We start from the raw sequence: 21,371 nt of genomic DNA on the forward strand, positions 1-21,371 counted from the left end.
GCTGAGGGTCCTGGGAGGCCGCTGTATGCCTGGCACTATGTGCAAGATGAACTGAAGTTCCTACTGAAAAAAACTCAGCCCCAAGTCTTCAGATTTGCCATCATACAAGACATCCTTTGAATTAGGCACCTGATCTCCCTGGAGTCTTCCTTCAAAATGTGGCTCCCCCTCTAGAGACGAATGACGCAGTGGCCTCCTCCTGCTCTTTCCTTTGTCGTTGTAATTAACAACATATCTATTAACATCTCACATTGATAAAACTCATTAGAATTGGCCAAACATGTGGACCTATATGATCTCATTTAATCCACACAACCTTATGAGCTATTATAGTTGTATTTTAGAAATGAGCAATTTAGGCCAGGCACGATGGCTCACACCTGTAATCCCAGCACTGCAAAAGGCCGAGGTGGGCAGATTGCTTGAGGCCAGGAGTTCGAGACCAGACTGGTAAACATGGTGAAACCTTGCCTCTAGAAAAACACAAAAATTTAGCAGGGTTTGGTGGCACGTGCCTGTAACCCCAGCTGCTTGGGAGGCTAACGCAGGAGAATCACTTGAACCTGGGAGGCAGGGGTTGCAGTGAGCCAAGATCGCGCCACTGCACTGCAGCCTGGGCAACAGAGTGAGATTCCATCTCAAAAACAAAAGGACAATTTAAAGGCTCAAAAAGGCTAAATGCCTACACGAAATCCGTTGGTTTGTTTTTACCATGTGACATTACACTTTCCAACATTTGATCAGCTCAGTAAACATTCAGAGCCCCTACTGTGTGCCAGACACTGGCCCACAGAATCATCAATAAACCCAGGCCTGCTTCATCTGCCCAGCAATCTTGGAGGCAGATCCCTGTGCCTATAAAATGAAGACAGCAATATCAGCCCAATCTAATTCACCAAGTAGAATAAAGCAATATAACTAACGTGGAAAGGGTTTGAAAACTGCAAAGATAGCTATCCAGACTGGAAGTGTTGCTGTTAGCACCTTCCTGGGAATGAACGTGCCCAGCTGCTTTGAACTTTAAGAGCAAAGGGCCGCTGACGATTCTGAACATCTGATGATAGAGGGAGCACTTTTCTAGGGCGAGAGAGGGAGTAACACAAGACCAGCCTCATTCCATAGATCACAATTAAGTCTAAGTCCTTTGCTGGGCAGAGGATCTGTAGAGTACATTGCTCTGTCAACTAACACATCTCCAATGCCTAGCACAAAGCCTAAGTCAGGGACAGGGCCAAGAAAAATACTGAGGGATAAAAATATAGTTAAAATAAGATCTGACGGTTCTATTCAGGGCTCACATCTGCACAAAACTGCCAAATTTAAGGGATCAGAATTCAAACATTTAATCACACCAAGAAATAAAAGCGGGGGAGGGAAATACTAGAATCACTATAGTGTATCAATTCAAAGATTCCTCTTTTTACCTTTTTACATCTGTAAAATTGGGACGAATCAATGCAATGGCAGGTCATAATTGTCAGTGTTCTCCCTTTCTTACAACCATGTCAGCTAACACTGCATCTTACAAGTAATGGTATCTTAGATTTAATTAATTAAATAAGATGTCGTAAATTGTCTGTTTTCAAACTGGTTCAAAGAGCTGCTTTCCAGGTATACTACCTGCCATGCTGTGTCTTATCCACTCAGTACTTTGCCACCAGCCTTAGGGTTGGCCCTCCCTCCACACTCAAACCTGGTCAGAATCCAGAAATCAGGACTGACTGCGGCAGGCAGCTTCCCACCCAGTGGCAGAGTAGCTGACTTCAGATCACATCTGCTCTCTGTTCTCCCCCCTTTAAACTGACCTGACTTCTTTTTAAAGCTTTGTAAATAACAAAGCTTCCAGTTACAGCCCTATTCCTAGCAGCTACCTAGTTCTATCTGTTTCTGCTTCAAGAAGACCATTCTAAGGCTGAGCTTTGAGAAACATCCACTGCTGTTGGTGTGTCTTGGGCTGTCTCTTACCTTCTCTGTCAGAGCTTAGCCTGGCATGTTTCCTGACCACAACAGAAAAATAATGGTCAGCCTGCCCAGCTTTGTAGTCTACTTTCAGTGGCAACTTCTACAGCAAAAGAAAGATTCATCTGCAAATCTTGTAACATGAACCTATCACAGTGCAATACTCTTCTACGATGATGCACCAGCCACCCAGTACATTTAGCATGTAATAGACCCCTGTCAAGAGCACCTCCGCCTGTTTGCTCTGACACAAAAGAATGTGTAGAAAATGTGATATTCACAAGGAGGAAAAGAGAAGATCTAAATCTTAGGAAGATTCAAAAGAAAATGCACCACCGAGTCATTTAAAAAAAAAAAAAAACAGGAAGAAAGAAATGTGAACCACATGTAGAAGTACATGGAAAAAGCCTATGTAAAGAATAGATAGGAACCACATTGTTTTTCCACATCAAAATCACTCCTAACACCGCACTGCAACTATGCAGTCAGTTGATTCCAGACCACAACACTGTTACACACACACACACACACACAGTCGTGTCTCTGTCTCTCTCTCTCTCTCTCACACACACACGCAGTTATCTTTCCTGCAAAGCTTCTCAGGCTGTGCATAAAAAATAGTTTCAAATCAAAACAACTTAAGTGAATATAACCAATTACTTTGCTCCCCTGAGCCTCATTTCTTGTTTTATTTTAAAAACTTGATCCTCCTTCCACTCTAACTTCCACAGGCCAAATTCCAATGGTCTTCACTTGGGATCTTACCTGAGACCAAACTGAATTTATCCTCAAAACGTAACCCCAGGGTATGTCCTCGGACAGCAGAAACAGACCATGTGGGCCAAAGGAAACAAGGCTGTTTCATGATCTGATCTTGTATTCATCCCACTATTTAAAGAGACCCCACAGAAGAAAAGGGCCCCCAAAACACCAGTTAAACAAGAGACAAATAACCAGTCAATATATTCCTTGATAAGATCCTTAAAAATTATCTTTAATTGATGCCAAATATGAACAGATCATAAAGTGACAGAAGCAAGTAAAATTGCATAGATGAAAACTATGCGCATCAATTAGGTTCTCAATTCATAACATTCAATGTCCTTGACCTGACATATTACACAGTTAGAGAAGGGAAAATGCACAGTAGGTGAAGATGAGACATGTCCTTAACTCAAGGTGAAGCAACTGGCAAACTGAAGAAATAAAATAGCACTTTTTCAGCTTAAATGGTTTGTTGTCCTGATGGTGCACTTTCAGTTAATACTAGTCAATTTTTATTTTTAACCTCAGTAATACTTTATCTTTACTATTAGAGGCATGTCACATGGAGTCCATATTGTCTACTTACATCTGATGCATGAACAGTCCCAAAACAGTGCACTGAAGAGAAGAAAGGTGCTTCTGCAAGGTTTGGAGAGGAGACAACTTTGACCTGGAATATTTTACAAGAGATTTCTTGTTTTGTTTTGCTTTATTTCCATACACCATTTCTTCTTCTTCTTTGATTGTGGTACAAAAGTTTTCTATACTCTTTGAAGTTTCACATCATAAAAAGTAAACTCCTAGTTAGCTTCTAAATGAAAATCACTGTGACTAGGGTTAATCTCCTTAAAGCTAATAGCCCTGAGGTCAGCAGGGCCTCACCCCTTACATACATGCTGGACTTCCCAAGAAAGCCCAGGGTCATTTTGCCTGAGCAAAGAGGCTGGCATTTAATCCCAAGGCTTCTAAACTTTACATCTATACCCTGAATTAGTTTGCACAGTGACCCAAGGTAATGGAACAGTTTTGGTTAACAATTCAGCTCCTGTTTGCTTCTTTACAAAAATGGTAAGTAACATACATTCTTTTAAGGTTTACCTGAGTCATACTAGACATGTTCACATATACCCTGAAATTCCATGATATAAATACAAGTAGTAATATGCCACATGGTGGATGAGAGGTCACCTCCTGAGATCACAATTCAACTTGGGTTGCATCTGGTCTTAAAATTTTAGTTTGTTTGTCTTCTTAAAATGAACATAAACATCAAAAGACTCCATTCTTCCTTGGAAAAGCCTGAAGATAACATGCTTGTTTGGCAGTTTATATTCTTTCTAACAATTTTATACTATGGATGGTTACCACCCACCAATTCTCACCACCCCAGGAATAAGTCATTCCTGGAAGAAAATGGGAAAGTGCCTTCTGCTAATGTTCTTTCTCCTTTCTTTCAATCCAATCTACCAAACTAAGAATTAAAATGTAAAATTTTTAAAAAGCATGTGTTTTGAGGTCTCCTATATTGAATGAGAGGGCTAGGAAACTATTTTTATTAACTTTTAGATGGTAACTCATTTGAAAAATGTGTAACTCTACATAATGTGAAGAAGGCCCTTTATAGGCTCAACCAAATTTCTACTTTAAAAAAAAAAAAAACATGTATTCCTCATTTACCATTTACATGTATGTTTTTAATTCTCAAGCGAATCAAGACTGTGACACCACCTGTGCTTCAGGTCCACCATGGTGGAATCTAAACCTGCCCTACAATTCCATTTCAGGGAAATGACTGCCCACTGGCCGGAATCCGGGAGAAGGACTTGCTCTTGGTGTATCTGATTTTGCAAGGCTCACCCACAAACACACTCCCAATGAACTGATATAACTGAAAATCAGAACTCACGTCTCCAGGGAGTGCAAGGGGAGTTGTGCACAAGTGGGAAAAGGGAGATGCAAAAACAGAAAGTTTTCCTGGCTAGAATTTGTCTTCTAGAAATCTGAGGACAGAGGAAATGAATGTCTTTGGTCTCTCTGATTCAGATCACTTCAGGTGAGTTAACCACTTCAGAGATTCTGGGATGGCTAACAGCCCTGCTGTGACCAACCCTTCCAATGCCACCCTATTGAACTAGGGCCCCAGTTGACTGGAAGAGAGGAGTTATGGCTATCAGCACATCAACAGTCTTCTCCTGGAGAAAACACATAGTCAGGACATGAGCTGTTAGAGCTCCATGCCTAGGAAGGGGAAGAAAAGGTAAAAAGCCTGCTAAAATAAATAAGAATAAGTAAACCAAAAAATAGTCATCCCTTAATAGGCAGTTTTGTTAAGTGCACCTTCAGGTCTACAAAGACATTTCAACACATTACAGTGCGAGGGATAAGAGCTTGGTCAAACATCGCATGCCTATGCTACACAGATAATCCCTGTACTCCATTCTTACTGAATTCATTGCAGTGAGCTACAGATAAGCTAAGTAGCATTCATTTTCCTCACAGCACCCCAAACTCATAACAACAACTCATCCCCAGTCCCAGGCTGACAGGTTCACCGCATGCAGCACTTTTTTCTATATCACATGCAGAAGAATCAAGCCACTCCAGAGGTGTAACCATGGTAAGTATACCAAGTACCCAAAGTCAGTCTCAGTGCCATTTTCTCATCCATTAACCCATCCATCCCACAGTACTGAGTGGATTATTGCTGTTGACAGAGTGCGGTGTTTCAAGTTCTGTGTGCACTAGACCTCAACGTTGAAATGAAAGATCGAGATATCCCCAGGACTGGGAGGAGGTTGGCATTTTTTTCCTAATTGGGGATTTTTAAGCAAGTAGGAAAGGAATCACCAGAATGAGTTAAGGTTCAGACGAGAAGGAGACATCACATGGGAGGGTTTAATGCCCTGTAGTCGAATGCTGTGCAGTTCTTGGCCCCTCATCTTCCACGATGTGTGTTGTGTTCATCTCACAGATTCACAGAAGTCACATAGGAAAAAAAGATATCCATGTTCTTTCTTTTAATCGAGTTAGCCAGAATGGGTGTAACTCGAGTTTCTAGGGTGATTGCCTCACTGCTAGTTCTAGGACAGGATGGGGAAAAGGGGTGGGAGAAACAAAACAGATTTTCAGAAGAAGCTGGGCCAGAATGTCAGGTAACAGGCAGCCACATGCTAAGCGCAGAATGAAGATTCCCCACCTCAGAGTCCTTAAAAAGGCTGTGAGTACCTCTCCACGGGTGGACAGCTGCCAAGCTCCAGAGGCCTGTGTTCGTGGCTGTCTTCCAGCCAGGAACAGGGTCCCCACCATTCTCTGGGCTGAGTGACTGGGGCAGCAGAAGTTAGATGTTCAGCCTGTGAAGTGACTGCCAGGTGGGAAGGTCATAGGAGCGTCATAGGAAATATCTGAAAGGGGTAGACTGGGAGGGAAGGCCTGGGAAAGGTTATTATGAACTGAGTGTTCCCACATCCACAACAATGCCTGAAAAGATTGGACCATCAGAGAGATTTGCAAAGTGCTGTTACTAACAGAGAAAGAATAAGGAAAGGTGCCAGGAGCACTACACTGGACCTGAGGAAGCCTTGTGTGTCCAAAGTGGCCCTCGATAGGAAACAAATTCCCAAAAAGTTTATCTTGGCTTCTGGTGAAGAGGAAAAAACAAGTTCACAGTTCACGTCCACTTCAAAGATGGGTCTCAGTTCACATCCAGCGTCAGGCTGTCAAAGGGACCAACGCTAGTAGACAGCACCCTCCTGGGACTCTCCTTTCCAGGGTTTAGGGTGGTGTGGTCTTCTCACAGTGGTGAAATGAGAGAGCGAGAATGGAAAAAGAAAAGCAAAAGGTCTGTGCCCCAACCCTTCCCCACTTTTGTTACCTAACTTCTCAGCTGTGTTAAGGAGGCACTTTCTGCAGTTCACTGTGGGTACAGGATAAAGGCACTAAGCAACTATTAAATCAATTGGTTTAGTTTCTTCAGGGAGCCTCAAGGGGAGGGCTGAAGTCTCTACAGACTTCAAATAATGACTGCAAAGAAAAAAAAATCAGCTCTGCTTTGGATGCATACAATAGAGAAACATTTTCATTTGCATCCTAAGAATGCACCAAAAAACATGCAGTATTGCACCTTTTTTTTTGTTTGTTTGTTTGTGTTGCTTGTGTTTGTCTTCAGCTAGAAAGAATACTTGTTCTTAGGTGTTGCTATATATACCTTGATGACTTATTTAGTTTTTCACATGGCTTCCCTTTAAGGGATGGGCATATTGGTCCTCTCTCCGCCTATACCTGCACAAAAACCTGGTATTTCCCTGAGCAAAGGCAGGAAAATTGACTGAGTGCCCCCACCCCCACCCCCCATAATTTCTATTGGGCCTTTCATCCCACAGACTTGTAATTTTTATTACTTTTTAAATTTTTATTACTGAAATCATGCATTAATTAATTCAAGGTACATCTTAGTCAAATAGGCCATAATGCTGAATAAGAGAACATGCTTTGAGCTCCAAAAAGTTATTGTTCCCATCTGACTAACATATGCACTTAAATACAGTACTTTATTTACTAATAAAATAGTTAATAAATGGAGGAGTGCACTTTTGGTGAATGCAAATGAAAAAGGATCTATTTTTAGAAGAATCGATTTCAACTTAAGCTTATCCCCTATTGTCTGGGCTAACTTCTCAGCATGCGATTATAAAATAAATTGTATCAGATTCAAACATGCTTACATTTAACTTCATTTGTGCTCTCTTGCAATAAGGAGGCTAAGGTTTTACATCCAGTTCTGAAAGCCAGGGGTCGGAGTGCAGGCCTGGTGAGAAAAGACCTGTATTTGGCTCATCTGCAGTTGAGAAAATTTAGCAGCACTGCAGATGAATCAATTAATTTAATTCAGTTATCTTTTTCTTAGAGAACAATCTGGATTAGAAAGAGAATGGGCCCAGGAGGAAATCCCTACAGATCAGGACCAGTATCCAATTTATAAGGTGCTTTGTGAACCAGTCTTAAGTAATTGGAGTTTTCTTTTTTCACCTTGTAATATGCAGTTCAGTTGATCGAAATAAAAATATCTATTCATTGTCCATTTTGGCTGGTCTATCATGTTACATATAATACATTTGATGCACTGTCTTCAATGTGCTATGCAGTTTGCAAAGATTTTTTACTGGAGTCCCATGCAAATTTTAATTTTATATTTCTAAGCAATCATCTTGTTTTGAGTTTTTAAAAAAGTTAAAGAAACCAAAGCATTAAAAATGTTCCAGTTTGGGGAAGCATATGATTATTATTTTACCTAGACTAGTTCATGGACTAATCTTTTTAAGCCAGTTTTAGAAAATACTCTCTCTTTTCCCAATTTTTAATAAAAGGAAAATAGTTTATTTTGTCATGGATCTTGAAAGCTTCTGGTTCACCACCCCCAAAATCCTCAATGCAACAATGCATAGACAGTTAAATAGAGCATTCGAAGTCTACTTAGTAAAGTATCTACAAAGCGTGACATGAGTCACCAGGTTTTCTGTTTTGTTTTTTAAGTCTTTTGAGCTGCTAAGTGGGGCTTTTTTGTTTGCTTGCTTTTGTTTTTTAAACATCGGTCAGTAGCTTGCTCTTATTAACGCAGTTTTGGTTAGCTGTGGTGCAATTGCCAGTTCTGATATTGACCTGTCTATAATGGGCTATGCTATTATTCATATCCTCTTCGATCTCCATGTACTCAGACTTGCTCATAGTAGAGGAACTGCGGCGACTGAGGTCACTGTCAGAGGCTAAGTTAGGGGAACTGACGTGGAGCAACTGAGCCTGCTCTTCCCCCTCAGTTTCTCGGTGGTAGAAATAGTTGAAATTGGACACAATGACAGGTACGGGCAGGGCAATTGTCAGCACACCAGCGATGGCACACAAGGAGCCCACGATCTTGCCTCCAATTGTCACAGGGTACATGTCACCGTATCCTACAGTGGTCATGGACACCACCGCCCACCAGAAAGCATCGGGGATACTGGAGAAGTGCGACTCAGCTTCTTCCGCCTCGGCAAAGTACACTGCACTAGAAAACAGGATGACCCCGATGAAGAGGAAAAAGATGAGCAGCCCTAGCTCTCTCATACTAGCTTTGAGGGTCTGGCCCAGGATCTGGAGGCCCTTAGAGTGGCGGGAGAGCTTGAAGATTCTAAAAACCCTTACCAAGCGGATGACCCTGAGGATGGCCAGCGAGGTGGCCTGCTCGCCCTTCTGGTTTCCTTCCTGCTCAGCTATCTCGGTGCCCAGGGTGATGAAATAAGGAATGATGGCCACAATGTCGATGAAGTTCATGATGTTTTTGAAGAAGTCCGTCTTGCTGGGGCAGGCGAAGAAGCGCACCACCAGCTCGAAGGAGAACCAGATGATACACAGCGTTTCCACGATGAAGAAGGGGTCCGTGAAGATGTTGGAATTGTAGATGACCGTGGTGTTGTCGATGCGGTGGACGGTGCCTGTGAAGTCCTTGTCATCCTTCAGCTCGGGGAGCGTCTCCAGGCAAAAGATGACGATGGAGATGAGGATGACCATGACGGAGACGATGGCAATGACCCTGGCGGGCCCCGAGCTCTCGGGGTACTCGAAGAGCAGCCACACCTGGCGCTGGTACTCCTTCTCGGGTAGAGGACGCTCCTCCTCCTTGATGAAGCCCTCGTCCTCCCGGAACTTCTCCATGGCCTCCTCGCCCAACTCGTAAAACTTGATCTCCTCGGAGAACATGTCCAGGGGCACGTTGACCGGCCTCCGCAGGCGGCCCCCCGACTGGTAGTAGTAGAGGATGGCGTCGAAGCTGGGCCGGTTGCGGTCAAAGAAGTACTCGTTCCTCAGGGGGTCGAAGTAGCGCATGCGTTTCTTAGGGTTGCCCAGCAGCGTGTTGGGGAACTGCGCCAGGGTCTTGAGCTGCGTCTCGAAGCGCAACCCGGAGATGTTGATCACCACGCGCTCGCAGCACTCGTGATCGTCGTGGTCGGTCTGCCGGGGGTAGCTGCCATCCTGGGGGTGGCCCGGGGCGGCCGAAGCCTCGTCCACGTTCTCCCCAGACATCACCGTCATGGTGAAAGCCGGGCGCGGGGGTGGGAGGCCAGGAGAGAGCCCGGGGTGGGAAACAGCCAGGGACCAGGGGTGGGGGGGACCCAAGCGGCCCCCCCACCGGAGTGCGCGTCTCCCTCACGCCCAGGGGGAGGGGCTTCAAAATGAGCAGGTCGGGAGATCTGCGACTTTGCCTCTCGCTGCCTTCCCCTCCACCCCGCCTTTTACTCAATTTGGAATCCCCCTCGCCTGCGGGCCAGGTGCCGCTTTTTGCAGAGGGTCGGGTTTGGGTTTGGGGGTTGGTTGGCTTTTTGTTGTTGTTGTTTAGATATTTCTTCCTGATCCCAGGTGCCTTAACGCAGTGCCGTTCTAGCGGACTGGGTCATGGCTTCGGGGGTCGCCCTGGCCTCCCCTCCCCTCCGAGAGCCTTGCTAGGACCCGGTGCAGTGCCGGCTCAGCAGATCCCCACGCCTGCCACCCCCTCTGCTTCTCCTCGGCTCTCCCCCCTCCTACCCCTCTTCGCCTGCCGCCTTCTAAGCTCCCACCAGGGCGATCGATGGACGCTGCAGAGAAATAGAAAGTGATACGGGGGTAGAAAATCAGAAGCATTCAGATGGGACGGACCTACAGACACCGAAGAACACAGACCTCTAGCTCGAGAAAGCACTGGACGTTTACTAGGGCTATCACACACACACGGACAGACGACACGCAGACACCCGGAAATCCAAGTTTGGGGCTCTTCCATCCCACTTTCCCCAATGCCCAACAGCCGATCTGTTTACAACTTCGTTAAACTAGAGATCGGAAAAGCGCCGAGAGACGCCGGAGAGAGCTCCGGGTCCCAGGCAGCATCCCCGCACCCCCGGCCGCCCCCACCCCGTCGCCCCAACCCCCGCTTCTGCAGCCCCGAGCTGGGGAACCCCCTACCTGGCCAGCCGGCTTGGCGCAGGGGCGGTGCTGAGTCGGCGGAGAGCCCGCGTGGGAATGCGGCAGGTCGCCTTTGCAGTGCCCTGGCGGGAGCTGCGGCGGCCGCCGCAGCAGCAGCATCCGAGACGCGCCGGGCAAACTCGCCGCCCTGGTCCGCTCGTCCGACGCCCCTCTCAGTTGGACAATCGCTTTACCGAGGAGCTACGGCGAAAATGTTCATTCCCTACCCCCATTCTCACCGGTTGCCAGCAACCTGGAGACGCCGTCCTCTCTCCGGTGCAGGGAGTTCCGGAGGATGCGGGGCGGAAAAGCAAAATACCACCCTCTCCCGAAGCTCAGAGGCAAATGACGATAAACAGCACTCTCGCCCCCTCCTAACACTATGGGAGCCCTTGATTCGATTCCGAAGGAGGCGGGCGGGCAAGAGCCTGGATCTACATGGCTCTCCAGTTCCCTTCGCTCTCCGCACCCCAGCGCGGACCTCGCCAAGGCTACGCGGCGCGCCGGGAGCCCTCAGGAGCTTGGAGTGGAGCAGGGTGCGTGCGGCGGCGGGTCCGCTCGGTCCATTTCTGGGCGCTGCAAGATCAGCAGAAACCTGAGAAAGCGCCTGGAATACAGAGCAGCGATTGGCCCACCCGGGCGTGGGTTGGGGAGGGCGGGGGAGGGCAGGCGCGAGGAGGTGGATGGAAAATATGAGGGGGTGGTTTGGAAGAGAGCGGGGTTGTCATTCAGTTCCCACCCTTGCCAGCACAGCTTTTTCCTCTCCTACCAGAAAAGCCGACCACTAACTCTACTTCCCTTGTGGCCCACCGCCCCGCCCACGCACGGCCCCTGGCGGCTCGCGACCTTCCCCGGGAATTTCACATTGGAAATGGTCAGGTCCGACGCAATGCAGGCGGTGGTGTTTCTGGCAAAACTCCTCCAACGGGTTTGCTTTTGTGCAGTCCCACAGTAACCCTCTTCGATCGCACTGCTCTGCGCCCCGTTCCGCTCCTCCCCCAAGAAGGCCCTTGCTCTCTGCGGGGCCCTCCCAGCTTCCCCCAGCCGGCTGGACTCTCAGAGCTGCAGACTTGAGGCAGATCTGTGCAGTTGAGGATCCCTGGGTTTGTTCCATGTAGTTTTACTAGGCGGCGGTGGTGCTAAGAGCCTGTCCCTCTTTAACCTACAATGGGACTTGAAGTTTTCTTACAATCCGATTATTCTGAAATACAGAGAATGTGACTTGTGGGGGACCGAAGGCTTCGTGGGTTTGTGGGGTTGTCTGCCAACTTGGTGCTAATTGGGAATAATCTGAGAAGCAAGTCGCCTACTCACCTCCCACCCTATGCCCCTCCTCCCGCAGCCTCTTTCCCCAGCCTAGTGCCTCTACAGGGCCACTTTCAAAGCTTGCAATTTATTCGGAAAGGGTCCCCCGCAGAGGCGCATGGCAGCAGGAGCCGGGGGCGTGCGCCGTGCCCTGCGAGTGCGGCTGGAGCTGCGCCCCCAAAGGCGCTGAGTCTCAGCGCCTGCAGCGCGAGAAAAGGCTGCCGGCAGTTTGGTACTTCCAGGGCTGCGGAGTCTCTAAGGAGGCTGCAAGAGCCCAGAGTCGCCGCTGATTGGCTCCTCCCTCGGCCTTGGGACCACCCTTCTCACCACTGTTGCCTCCCGCCTACACCACCCACCTCCTTAATCAAAGCCAATGATTGCATCCTCCCCGCTCTATTGTGGCTAGTGGAAAGCAGGGGCCCCTGCGGGACTGCCCAGGCAGTGCAACAGTCCCTGTCTGGAACTAGTTAAATCCTTCCTCCAGATTCAGACGCCAGCATTCCCTTCAGAAAAACAAAAGTGTATGTTCCCTCCCCTCCTTCAGATCCGTACCCCAGCTTTTCTTTCATGAACAATGAGTTCTCTTATACTCCTCCTTCCCATATTGAACTCTGCCCTTTTCCCACCTTCCACACGCATATCCTTCAATCTCAATAGCTCCAGGGATCCCTACCTTCCTGCACTGCTGCTCTAATGCAAATAAATAATTTTTTTATTTTTAAAAATAAAAACAGACATATAAATATGAAGCTCCCAGCTGAAGTAACATGAAGTCTCTTGGTTTTGTTGTTGCTGCTGCTGCTGCTGCTGCTAGAATCCTATTGGGGATAACTCTGCTAGACAAGGGTTTTCTGATCATATCCTGGCACTACTGAGCTTCCCTGTTCTCCACTTTCTCTGTCCTTGTCTTGTACCTCCCTCTTCCTATAACCCATTGCCTTCCTTTAAATGTCCCTAAGATTGTCATCTTCCCAGCTTCGTGTGAATGCATGTGCCCTAACTCAGCATTAGGAGATTGCCTTGCTAGAAGGGATTCACAGATTGGATGGGACCCAAGGTTCCTAAATTCAGGGTTTTATTGGGGGGCATATTAGGAAATCTTCGACATCTCTGATAGATGTGTTTACAACAGGACTGGACCTCCAAGGGACTGGAAGAAAATTGTGAGCTAGTAACTCAGCATTCTCCTCCTCCTCCTCCTCCTCCTCCTCCTCCTCCTCCTTCCTCTTCCTCTTCTTCCTCTTATTCCTCTTCTTCTTCTTTGAGACAGGGTTTAGTGGTGTAATCATAGCTCACTGCAACCTGGAAGTATTGGGCTCAAGCAATCCTCCCACCTTAGCCTCTGGAGTAGCTAGCAGGACAATACGCACAAGCCATCACGCCTGGCTAACTGTAACTCAACACCCTTGATGGAAGTCCTCCCTTGGTAAGGGTCTGAAGATATTTATTAATTCAACAAATATTAATTGCCCAGCCCCAGCTGTGGGCCAGACACTGCCCTCTCACTGGAATGGAGACATATAAGGTCCCAGGTCTCACGGAGCTCATGTTCTGGTGGGAGATACAGACAATAAACACATACCTCATACATTATAGTGTTGGATAAAGAAAATTAAGAAACAGGCACAGTGAGTGACAAATATAGGTTTGCAGATAAGAAGGGCCTCTCTGCAGAAGTAACATTTGAATGAAAAACATCAAGAAGAGAGAGCAAGGAACAGGAGGATGAGAAGGATGGGTGTAAGGGCAAAAGTCCCAAGGCAAGGACAGACTCAGCATATTCAGGAAACAAGAGAGCCACTACGGCCAGAAAGAAGTGACCGAGAAATAATGTCAACAAAGGTAGGTCAGAAAGGCAGGCAGAGCCCAGATCATGCAGGGCCTCTCAGGCTATGGTAAGAATAGTTCATTTCATTCTGAGTACAATGGGAACCTACCGGAGGATATGCATCAATATAGTAATATGATGTGCATTTCTTGAAGATTATTCTGGCTACTAGAAACAAGACACAAGGTTGGAGGTTATTAAGTAACATAAGCAATGATGGCTTAGATGAGGGAGACTGTGGTGAGCTTGTAAGGAGTTTTTGGAAGAGAATTCATCTTGAAATAGAGATGACAGAATTTGGGATGTGAGGAAAGAAAAGTTTTAGGACTGTCTCCTAGGCTTGTGGCCTTAATAACCAGATAAATGGTAATATCCTTTACTGCAGGAGTGTCCCAAACAGTTTCTCTCCAACCTGGATGTGAGCTCCTTGAAGTCTGAGACCTTGTGTGTCTTAGTAGTCACTGTTTTGGGCAGCTTAGGCATCTCCTCAGATTCTCTGCAGCTCACCATGACACTGCAAGCAGTGGAATCTGGATTCCTCAAGACTGCAAAAAGGCCTAGATGAGCAACACAAACCTAGGGGGACATTAGCTCAATGAACCAAGAGGAGCTTGCCCAGTGGGAGATGCAAGCTAGGAGGGAGCTCGTAGCTAAATTCCCTCTACCTTTATTCTTTTCATGGCCAAGCAACCACATGGTCTAATGAAAAGGCTGTGTCTCTTTGTGACTCATGAAGCAGTAACCAGTTTGGTAACTCTTCTCGTTGGATCTGCACCCTGTCCTTCCCTGTCTCGCTTTCCTTTTCTCTTCCTCTCATGGTTCTGGGTTCACACCTCCCATTAAAGTATTAGCACGTAACCCTGTCTTGGGTTATGCTTTCTAGGGAAGCTGAGCTGAGGCATGGGGAATCACAACTTTGGGACGTGTTACATTTGAGATACCTATAAATATGCAAATGAGGATGTTGAGTAGAAAGTTAAACATACAAGGTTAGAGTTCAGAGAAGAGGTCTGGGTAGATCAAGGTTTCTCAACTTCAGCACATTTGGGCTGAATACTTTTTATTGTTGTGGGGTGTGGTCCTGTGGATTTTAGTATATTCAGCAGCTTCCCTTGCCTCCAGCCATTAGATGCCAGTAGCACTTTCCCCGAGTTGTGACAACCAAAAGTGTTTCCAGACAATGCAAAAATCACCCTCAGCTGAGAACCACTGGGGTGGAGAGTAATTAAATCCAGAGTAGCAGATTAGAGCACTTGAACCTGAGGGTAGAAAGGGAAGAGGAAATGTGCAGAGATGGTGCCTTGGAACACTCTAATGCTTAGAGGTCAATAAAAGAAGGAAGAAGCCACCAAAGGAAACTAAGGAGTGATGATGAGGTGAACAAAACAGGAGAATGTGGGGGTCTGCAAAACCAAATGAGAACAGTATGTTAAGAAGAAGGGAGACATCAACATTGCCGCATACTGCCAGTAGGATGAGTAGAATGAGGAATATAGAAATGACTATCAGATTTGGAAAAACTGAATTGAAAAGAGATTGAGAGAGAACTGAGGACAGTAGGTAAAAAAAACGCTTTTGGAGTTTTGGTGCTCAGAGAAACAGAAGAATGGAATAGTAGACTGAAGGAAGATGATGAGCAATGAGACTTTAAAAAACAAATGATGAGAGCTATTACAATATGTTTGTATGCTAAAGGCAATGATTCAGTAGAAAACAGAGAAATACTGATGTGGTAGAAACAGAAAAATTAGAGCAATGTTCTTGAGAAAGCAAAAGGAGAATGGAATCTAAGACCCAAAATAAGGGATTGGCCTTGGAAAAGGGCAATTTGTCTGTAGAAATGGGAGAGAGACAGAGAGCAGAAGTCACCTGCAAGTAGTTGAGTAGAAGTTGTGGGAGTTAGTGGACATTCACCTATGCAATCAGAAGAAATTTTCTCAGTAAAAAGGAAAGCAAGGTCATCAGCTGAAAGTGAGGCTGGGGAAGGAGGCCTTAGAAATAGGAGGGGTGGCCAGATGTGGTGGCTCACGCCTGCAATCCCAGCACTTTGGAAGGCCAAAGTGGGTGGATCATGTAAGGTTAGGAATTCAAGACCAGCCTGGCCAACATGGTGAAAACTGTCTCAATAAAAAATACACAAATTGCCAGATATGGTAGCGTGCACCTGTAGTCCCAGCTACTTGGGTGTCTGAGGTAGGATAATCACTTTAACCCAGGAGGCGGAAGTTGCAGTGAGCCAAGATTGAGCCACTACACTCCAGACTGGGCAACAGAGCAAGACTCCATCTCTGAAAAAAGAAACGAAATGGGAGGGGGAAACTGCAGAATAACCACTTAGGAGAACTGGAAAGTGAATGAGTTGGGGAATGTAGCAGGGTTGCCTGGCAGCTCCAAGGGCTCACTTGTGGTGAGGAACCACGCATTTAAGTGATTGGGCACTGGGTGTCTGAGATAAACTTGGAAGTGAGTCAGGATAGATTTCGTCCTGATGATCATTTATTTATTTAAAAAAAAAAAACATGTGCACTAGTTCTACATGTAGTGTCCTTCTTAAGATCAGTTTCTTAAGCGTTATGCAGTGGTAAGGCAAGAGACAGCATAAAAGGAGGTGGTCATATTAGGCATGAATGTGCCCAGGGACTCAGTATTGATCCTGTTGAGGGCAGTGTCACAAGCAGAGGAACGGGGTCTTACAAAATTTGAAGTATGATTGTAAAAGGCAATATAGAACCAGTAGGACTTGAAAGGGAAAGCTCAGAAGTCACCAAGGATTTAAGATGACAATGAGTAATATGGGGTCCTCTTGGTGCTATTATAATTAGACTCATCTGTGGAAGAGCTCTAGGGATCTGTGAACCCTTTGAAATTGTACACATATTTTGGGGTGTACATGTCTACAATTTTATTTCTGAGGACAAGATCCAAACATAATTTTATCAAAATATCGATGAGAGATTACACCATTATAGTTAAAAGCCTAAGAGTTTTTTGTTTGTTTGTTTTGTTTTGTTTTGTTTTGTTTTTTTGAGACGGAGTCTCGCTCTGTCACCCAGGCTAGAGTTCAGTGGCGCAATCTCGGATCACTGCAAGCTCCGCCTCCCGGGTTCACGCCATTCTCCTGCCTCAGCCTCCTGAGTAGCTGGGACTACAGGCGCCTGCCACCTCGCCTGGCTAATTTTTTGTATTTTTAGCAGAGACAGGGTTTCACCATGTTAGTAAGGATGGTCTCGATCTCCTGACCTCGTGATCCACCCACCTCAGCCTCCAAAAGTGCTGGGATTACAGGTGCGAGCCACCACGCCCAGCCAAAAGCCTAAGTTTTTAAATCAGAGACGAATTAAATCACTTTGATCTTGGATAAGTCACTCTGTCACTTTACATGTTCATCTCTTTATTTGTAAAATATAATCCCTATATCATAGGCTCCTGTGAGGGTATATAACACAATCAAATACTGATCAGTGCCCAGCATAGAGTTGATGGTCAACAAAGTACCAACTTCAAAAGAAAAAGGCACCAAAAAGGTCAGGAAACATTACATTAGACAGGTCTTTAATAAATATTCACTGAGAGAAAACAGTCAATAAATACTAAAGAATCAGAGAAAAGAACAAATATCCCTCTACCATCAAGAATCCTTACAGCTAGCTTCAACATTCAGCTATATCAGTATAACGAGTACTGGACTTTTTCCACCGTAAATTAAAATATATATGTGGGGCAGCACTGAGCAATAGGCAGGACAGTATGGTGACCTTTTAGAAAAGGGAAACAAATGAGGTGACCCCTATGATCACCCTGGCTTTTTGCCTGGAGGTACTTTTCAGAAGCTATGCAGAAAGATGAGACCCAAGCAGAGTCTGACGTTCTCACGCAGACAGAATTTTAAATTGAGAAGGGTGAGATAACTGAAAATCATGAGACAAAGCACTGGAGAAGAAGGAGATACATAGAGAAAAAGCACCAGAAATCTGCATGGAGTCCCCCTTGAGTCTGTTGCTGAACACTAAACTGTGCATGGGTAAGATAAACTCTACACAACTCTATGAAGCTGAGTTCATTTAATATTAAAATATTAGTCAATGCAATTCACTCAATTCAGAGACTCAGAGGAGATTCAAAATTGATTCAGAAGAGCTATTTGACAAAATTCAACACCCATTTATAATTAAAACAAAACAAACCTTTTGGCACACTGAGAGTAGAGGGAATTTCTTTAATCTGATAAACGACGTCCACACACACACACACACACACACACACAAACCTACAGCAAACATCTTATTTAATTGTAAAAAAGCTGAATACTTTTCTCCGAGGACTGAGAACAAGGCAAGGATATGTACTCTTATCATTTCTACTCAACGTCATATTAGAGACCTAGCCAATGCAATAAAGCAATAAAAAGAAATAAAAAATATGTATTGGAAATAAAGAAGAAAAGCTGTCCTTATTTATAGACATCATGATGATTGCATATATGGAAAGTCCTAGGGAATCTACAAAAAAGCCACTAGAATACAAGTGAATTTATGAAGCTTGGAGGATACCAGTTGAGTATTTAAAAATCAGTCAGTCATGTATCTAGCATTTAAAATAATAAAAAACGTAAAATACTTAGATTAATGTAATAAAACATGTTATATGTGAGACCTATACATGAGAAACTACAAAATACTGCTGAGACAAATTAAAGAAGACATGAACAAATGGAAAGATATATCATGATCGTGGATCGAAAGGCTCAATACTAAGATGATATCAATTCTCCCCAAATATCTAAAGATTCAACATAATCATAATACCATCAGAGTTATTCACAGAAATTGATTCTAAAATCAAACTGATTCTAAAACTTATTTCAAAAACTACAAGGGACCTACAATAGCTAAAAGAAGTTTAAAAAGGAACTAGGTTATAGGACTTACTCTACCTCATTTTAAGTCTTACTTTAAAGCTACAATAATCCAGACAGTTTAGTATTGGTATAAGGAAAAACATATAGATCCATAGAACAGAATACTCTAGAAACAGACCCACTCATACATGGTCAATTGATTTTCAAAAAAGGTGTCAAGGTAATGGAGAAAAGACAGTCTTCTCAACAAATGGACCCAGAACAACTGGACATTCAGAAACCTTCACACCCATCTCACATACTATACAAAAATTACTCAAAATGGATCACAACCTAAATGTAAAAGCTAAAGCTATATGACTTCTAGAAGAAAACACAAGAGAAAATCTTTATAATTTAGAACACAAATGCACCATAAAATAAAAAGTTGAGACAATGAACTTTATAGAAACTTTAAACTCTGTCCTTCAAAAGACAGGGTTAAGAAGATGAAAAGGCAAGCCACAGACTGGGAGAAAATATTCATAATACATATGTCAGGCAAAGAACTCATATTGAGACAAATAAGTAGTTCTTATAACTCAACAAGCAGAAGACAGACGACACAATAAAAAAGAGCAAATATTTGAATGGATACAAAAGAACACATACTGTATGATTCTATTTATATGAGATTCTAGATGAAGCAAACACAGATCAGTGGTTTCTGAGTATCAGGGATGAGGGGACTGACTGGAAAACACTACAGAAAGACTGTTTTCCTTTCATCGTCTAGATGCCATGTCTGGATGAGTCATTGCTATATCCATGCTGTTACCAGGCCAAATGATTAAGCCAACAGTGAAGATGGCACAGCGGAGAGAGACAAAAACCCTGGAATCTGGCAACGTCGTTAGGCTGCTGAATCAACCAGTCATGAAGCCTTCTTCTCGTGGAACTTCCTGTTACAAAATTCAATAACTTTCCTCATTCTCAAGTTAGAGTTGAGTTTGCTCATTAAATTTCATTAAAGAACTTCTCATTAAAAATTTTGAACAGACTTGCAACACATTATGGATAAACCAGTCAGATGTAGGGCCTTATGTCAGAACTTGTTCTCATTATAGACATGAAAAATCTGACCCAAAATGTCTTACACAAGAAAAAGGGACTTACTGGATAAGAAAACTGAGCATTTTTAGAATAGGTTTGGAGCTTCAGGAAAGGCTTTCGCCAGCACTCAATTCTATGACCATGACCTATTTTTTTCCCTCTGCATTTCTCCATCCCTCCAGGCCTCCTGACTGACTCTACTCTCCAGCAGGCCTCTTGTGTGAGTTCCCAAGATGGCTGCAGCACTCCTGAGGCTATATTCCTCATGTCTAGCAGAAAATAAGTCCACCTCTCTGATGGCTCAAAAAAGAGTTTCAGAATTGAGTCTCAGTGACTCTGATTGCCCTGCCTTGCATTATTTACTCATCCTTGAGCCAATCACTGCAGCAGGAAGATGGGATGTGCTGATTGGATTAAAGAAATCAGGACCCTTTCCTGGAGGTGGAATGTGGTCAATCTCACCTAAATCGTGAGGCTGGAGATTTCAGAGCAATGTTAAAAAGGACAAGGCAGGACTGCACAGTAGGGAGTTGATTAACAAGTGTCCAGAAAAGCAGGGGACAGACAGAGTTAGGAGTGGCTCCCAGATCTTTGGCCTGAGCATCTTAGAGAGAAATGTACAAACAGAAGGGAGCACTTCAGGAAGATCAGTTAGAATAAGAAATATAGTCAGACGTAGCCACCAACTGGCCATTGATTGTCTTGCATTGAAGCAGAGGTTTCAGTGAACAGATACCAGGTTGCAGTAGGAAAGGAGTCAATGAAGGGAGCAAGTAATGTTAGGGAAACTCGGCATTCTTTGAAGAAATTTAAAACTAGAGGACAGGAGAGAGATAGAGGTAATAATTAAAGGGATCCCTGAGGTCAAGGGTTTTTTTTTTTTTTTTAAAGATTTGAGCATGCTTAAATGCTGAGAATGATAACTGAAGAAAATATGAGATCAAGGTTGACGCTATAGTGGAGAAATGGAAAAAATTAATGGCGATCCCTAGGAATAATGAGAAGAGGGATCAACAGTACAGCTGGAATCATTCATTTTCTAGAGTAAGGGACCTATTCACTGTCATCAACTGGAAAGAGGCAAGGACTGATGGGAACGTATTTCTGCACCTGCGAGCCAAGAGTGAATTCAGAAACTACAGGGAGATTTCATCTGAAGGTTTCTAGTTTCTGAGTGAAATAGATGTTACCTACTGATGGGCATAGAAAAGGAGACCTTGAAAGGTGGAAGAGAGTCCCAAAGAAGAATAGAAGAGAGAGAGGATTAGGAAAACACATGGGACCTTGCTGTTTTGCCCCACATCATCTGGAAGGTGTGTAGTCCATTTCCATAAAGACCCAGTCTTACTCCAGTAAATCACAAATCAATCAGAGTTCAATGTCGGGGATAATGTACAGTCACGCATCAGATAACAACCTTTTGGTCAACAATAGACTATGTCTAAGATGGTGGTCCCATAAGGTTGTAATGGAGCTAAAAACTTCCTACTGCCTAGTGACATGGTGATGTAACATATGACTCCCTTGCCCGTGGTGATGCAGGTGCAACCAAACCTACTTTGCTGTTGATCATATAAAACTATAGAACATACA

At 44.5% G+C, this 21,371-nt stretch overlaps 1 protein-coding gene across 1 annotated transcript; it reads right to left on the reverse strand.

Annotated features, from left to right (window-relative positions):
* Window positions 1-2,932: 2,932 nt before the first annotated feature.
* KCNA1 (potassium voltage-gated channel subfamily A member 1) lies at window positions 2,933-11,266 on the reverse strand. Its single transcript, XM_030939270.1, has 2 exons — window positions 10,696-11,266; window positions 2,933-10,328 (listed from the first exon to the last, which is right to left on the reverse strand). The coding sequence occupies exon 2, from the start codon at window positions 9,787-9,789 to the stop codon at window positions 8,302-8,304; it is 1,488 nt and encodes a 495-aa protein (XP_030795130.1). The 5' UTR covers window positions 9,790-10,328; window positions 10,696-11,266; the 3' UTR covers window positions 2,933-8,301.
* Between the last annotated feature and the right edge of the window lie 10,105 nt (window positions 11,267-21,371).

The sequence above is a fragment of the Rhinopithecus roxellana genome, chromosome 10 (genome assembly GCF_007565055.1).
Source record: "Rhinopithecus roxellana isolate Shanxi Qingling chromosome 10, ASM756505v1, whole genome shotgun sequence".
NCBI lineage: Eukaryota > Metazoa > Chordata > Mammalia > Primates > Cercopithecidae > Rhinopithecus > Rhinopithecus roxellana.

What these genes read in the sequence shown, in the direction of transcription:
- KCNA1 (XM_030939270.1), bottom strand. Translation starts at nt 9,789, where the DNA reads ATGACGGTGATGTCTGGGGAGAACGTGGACGAGGCTTCGGCCGCCCCG.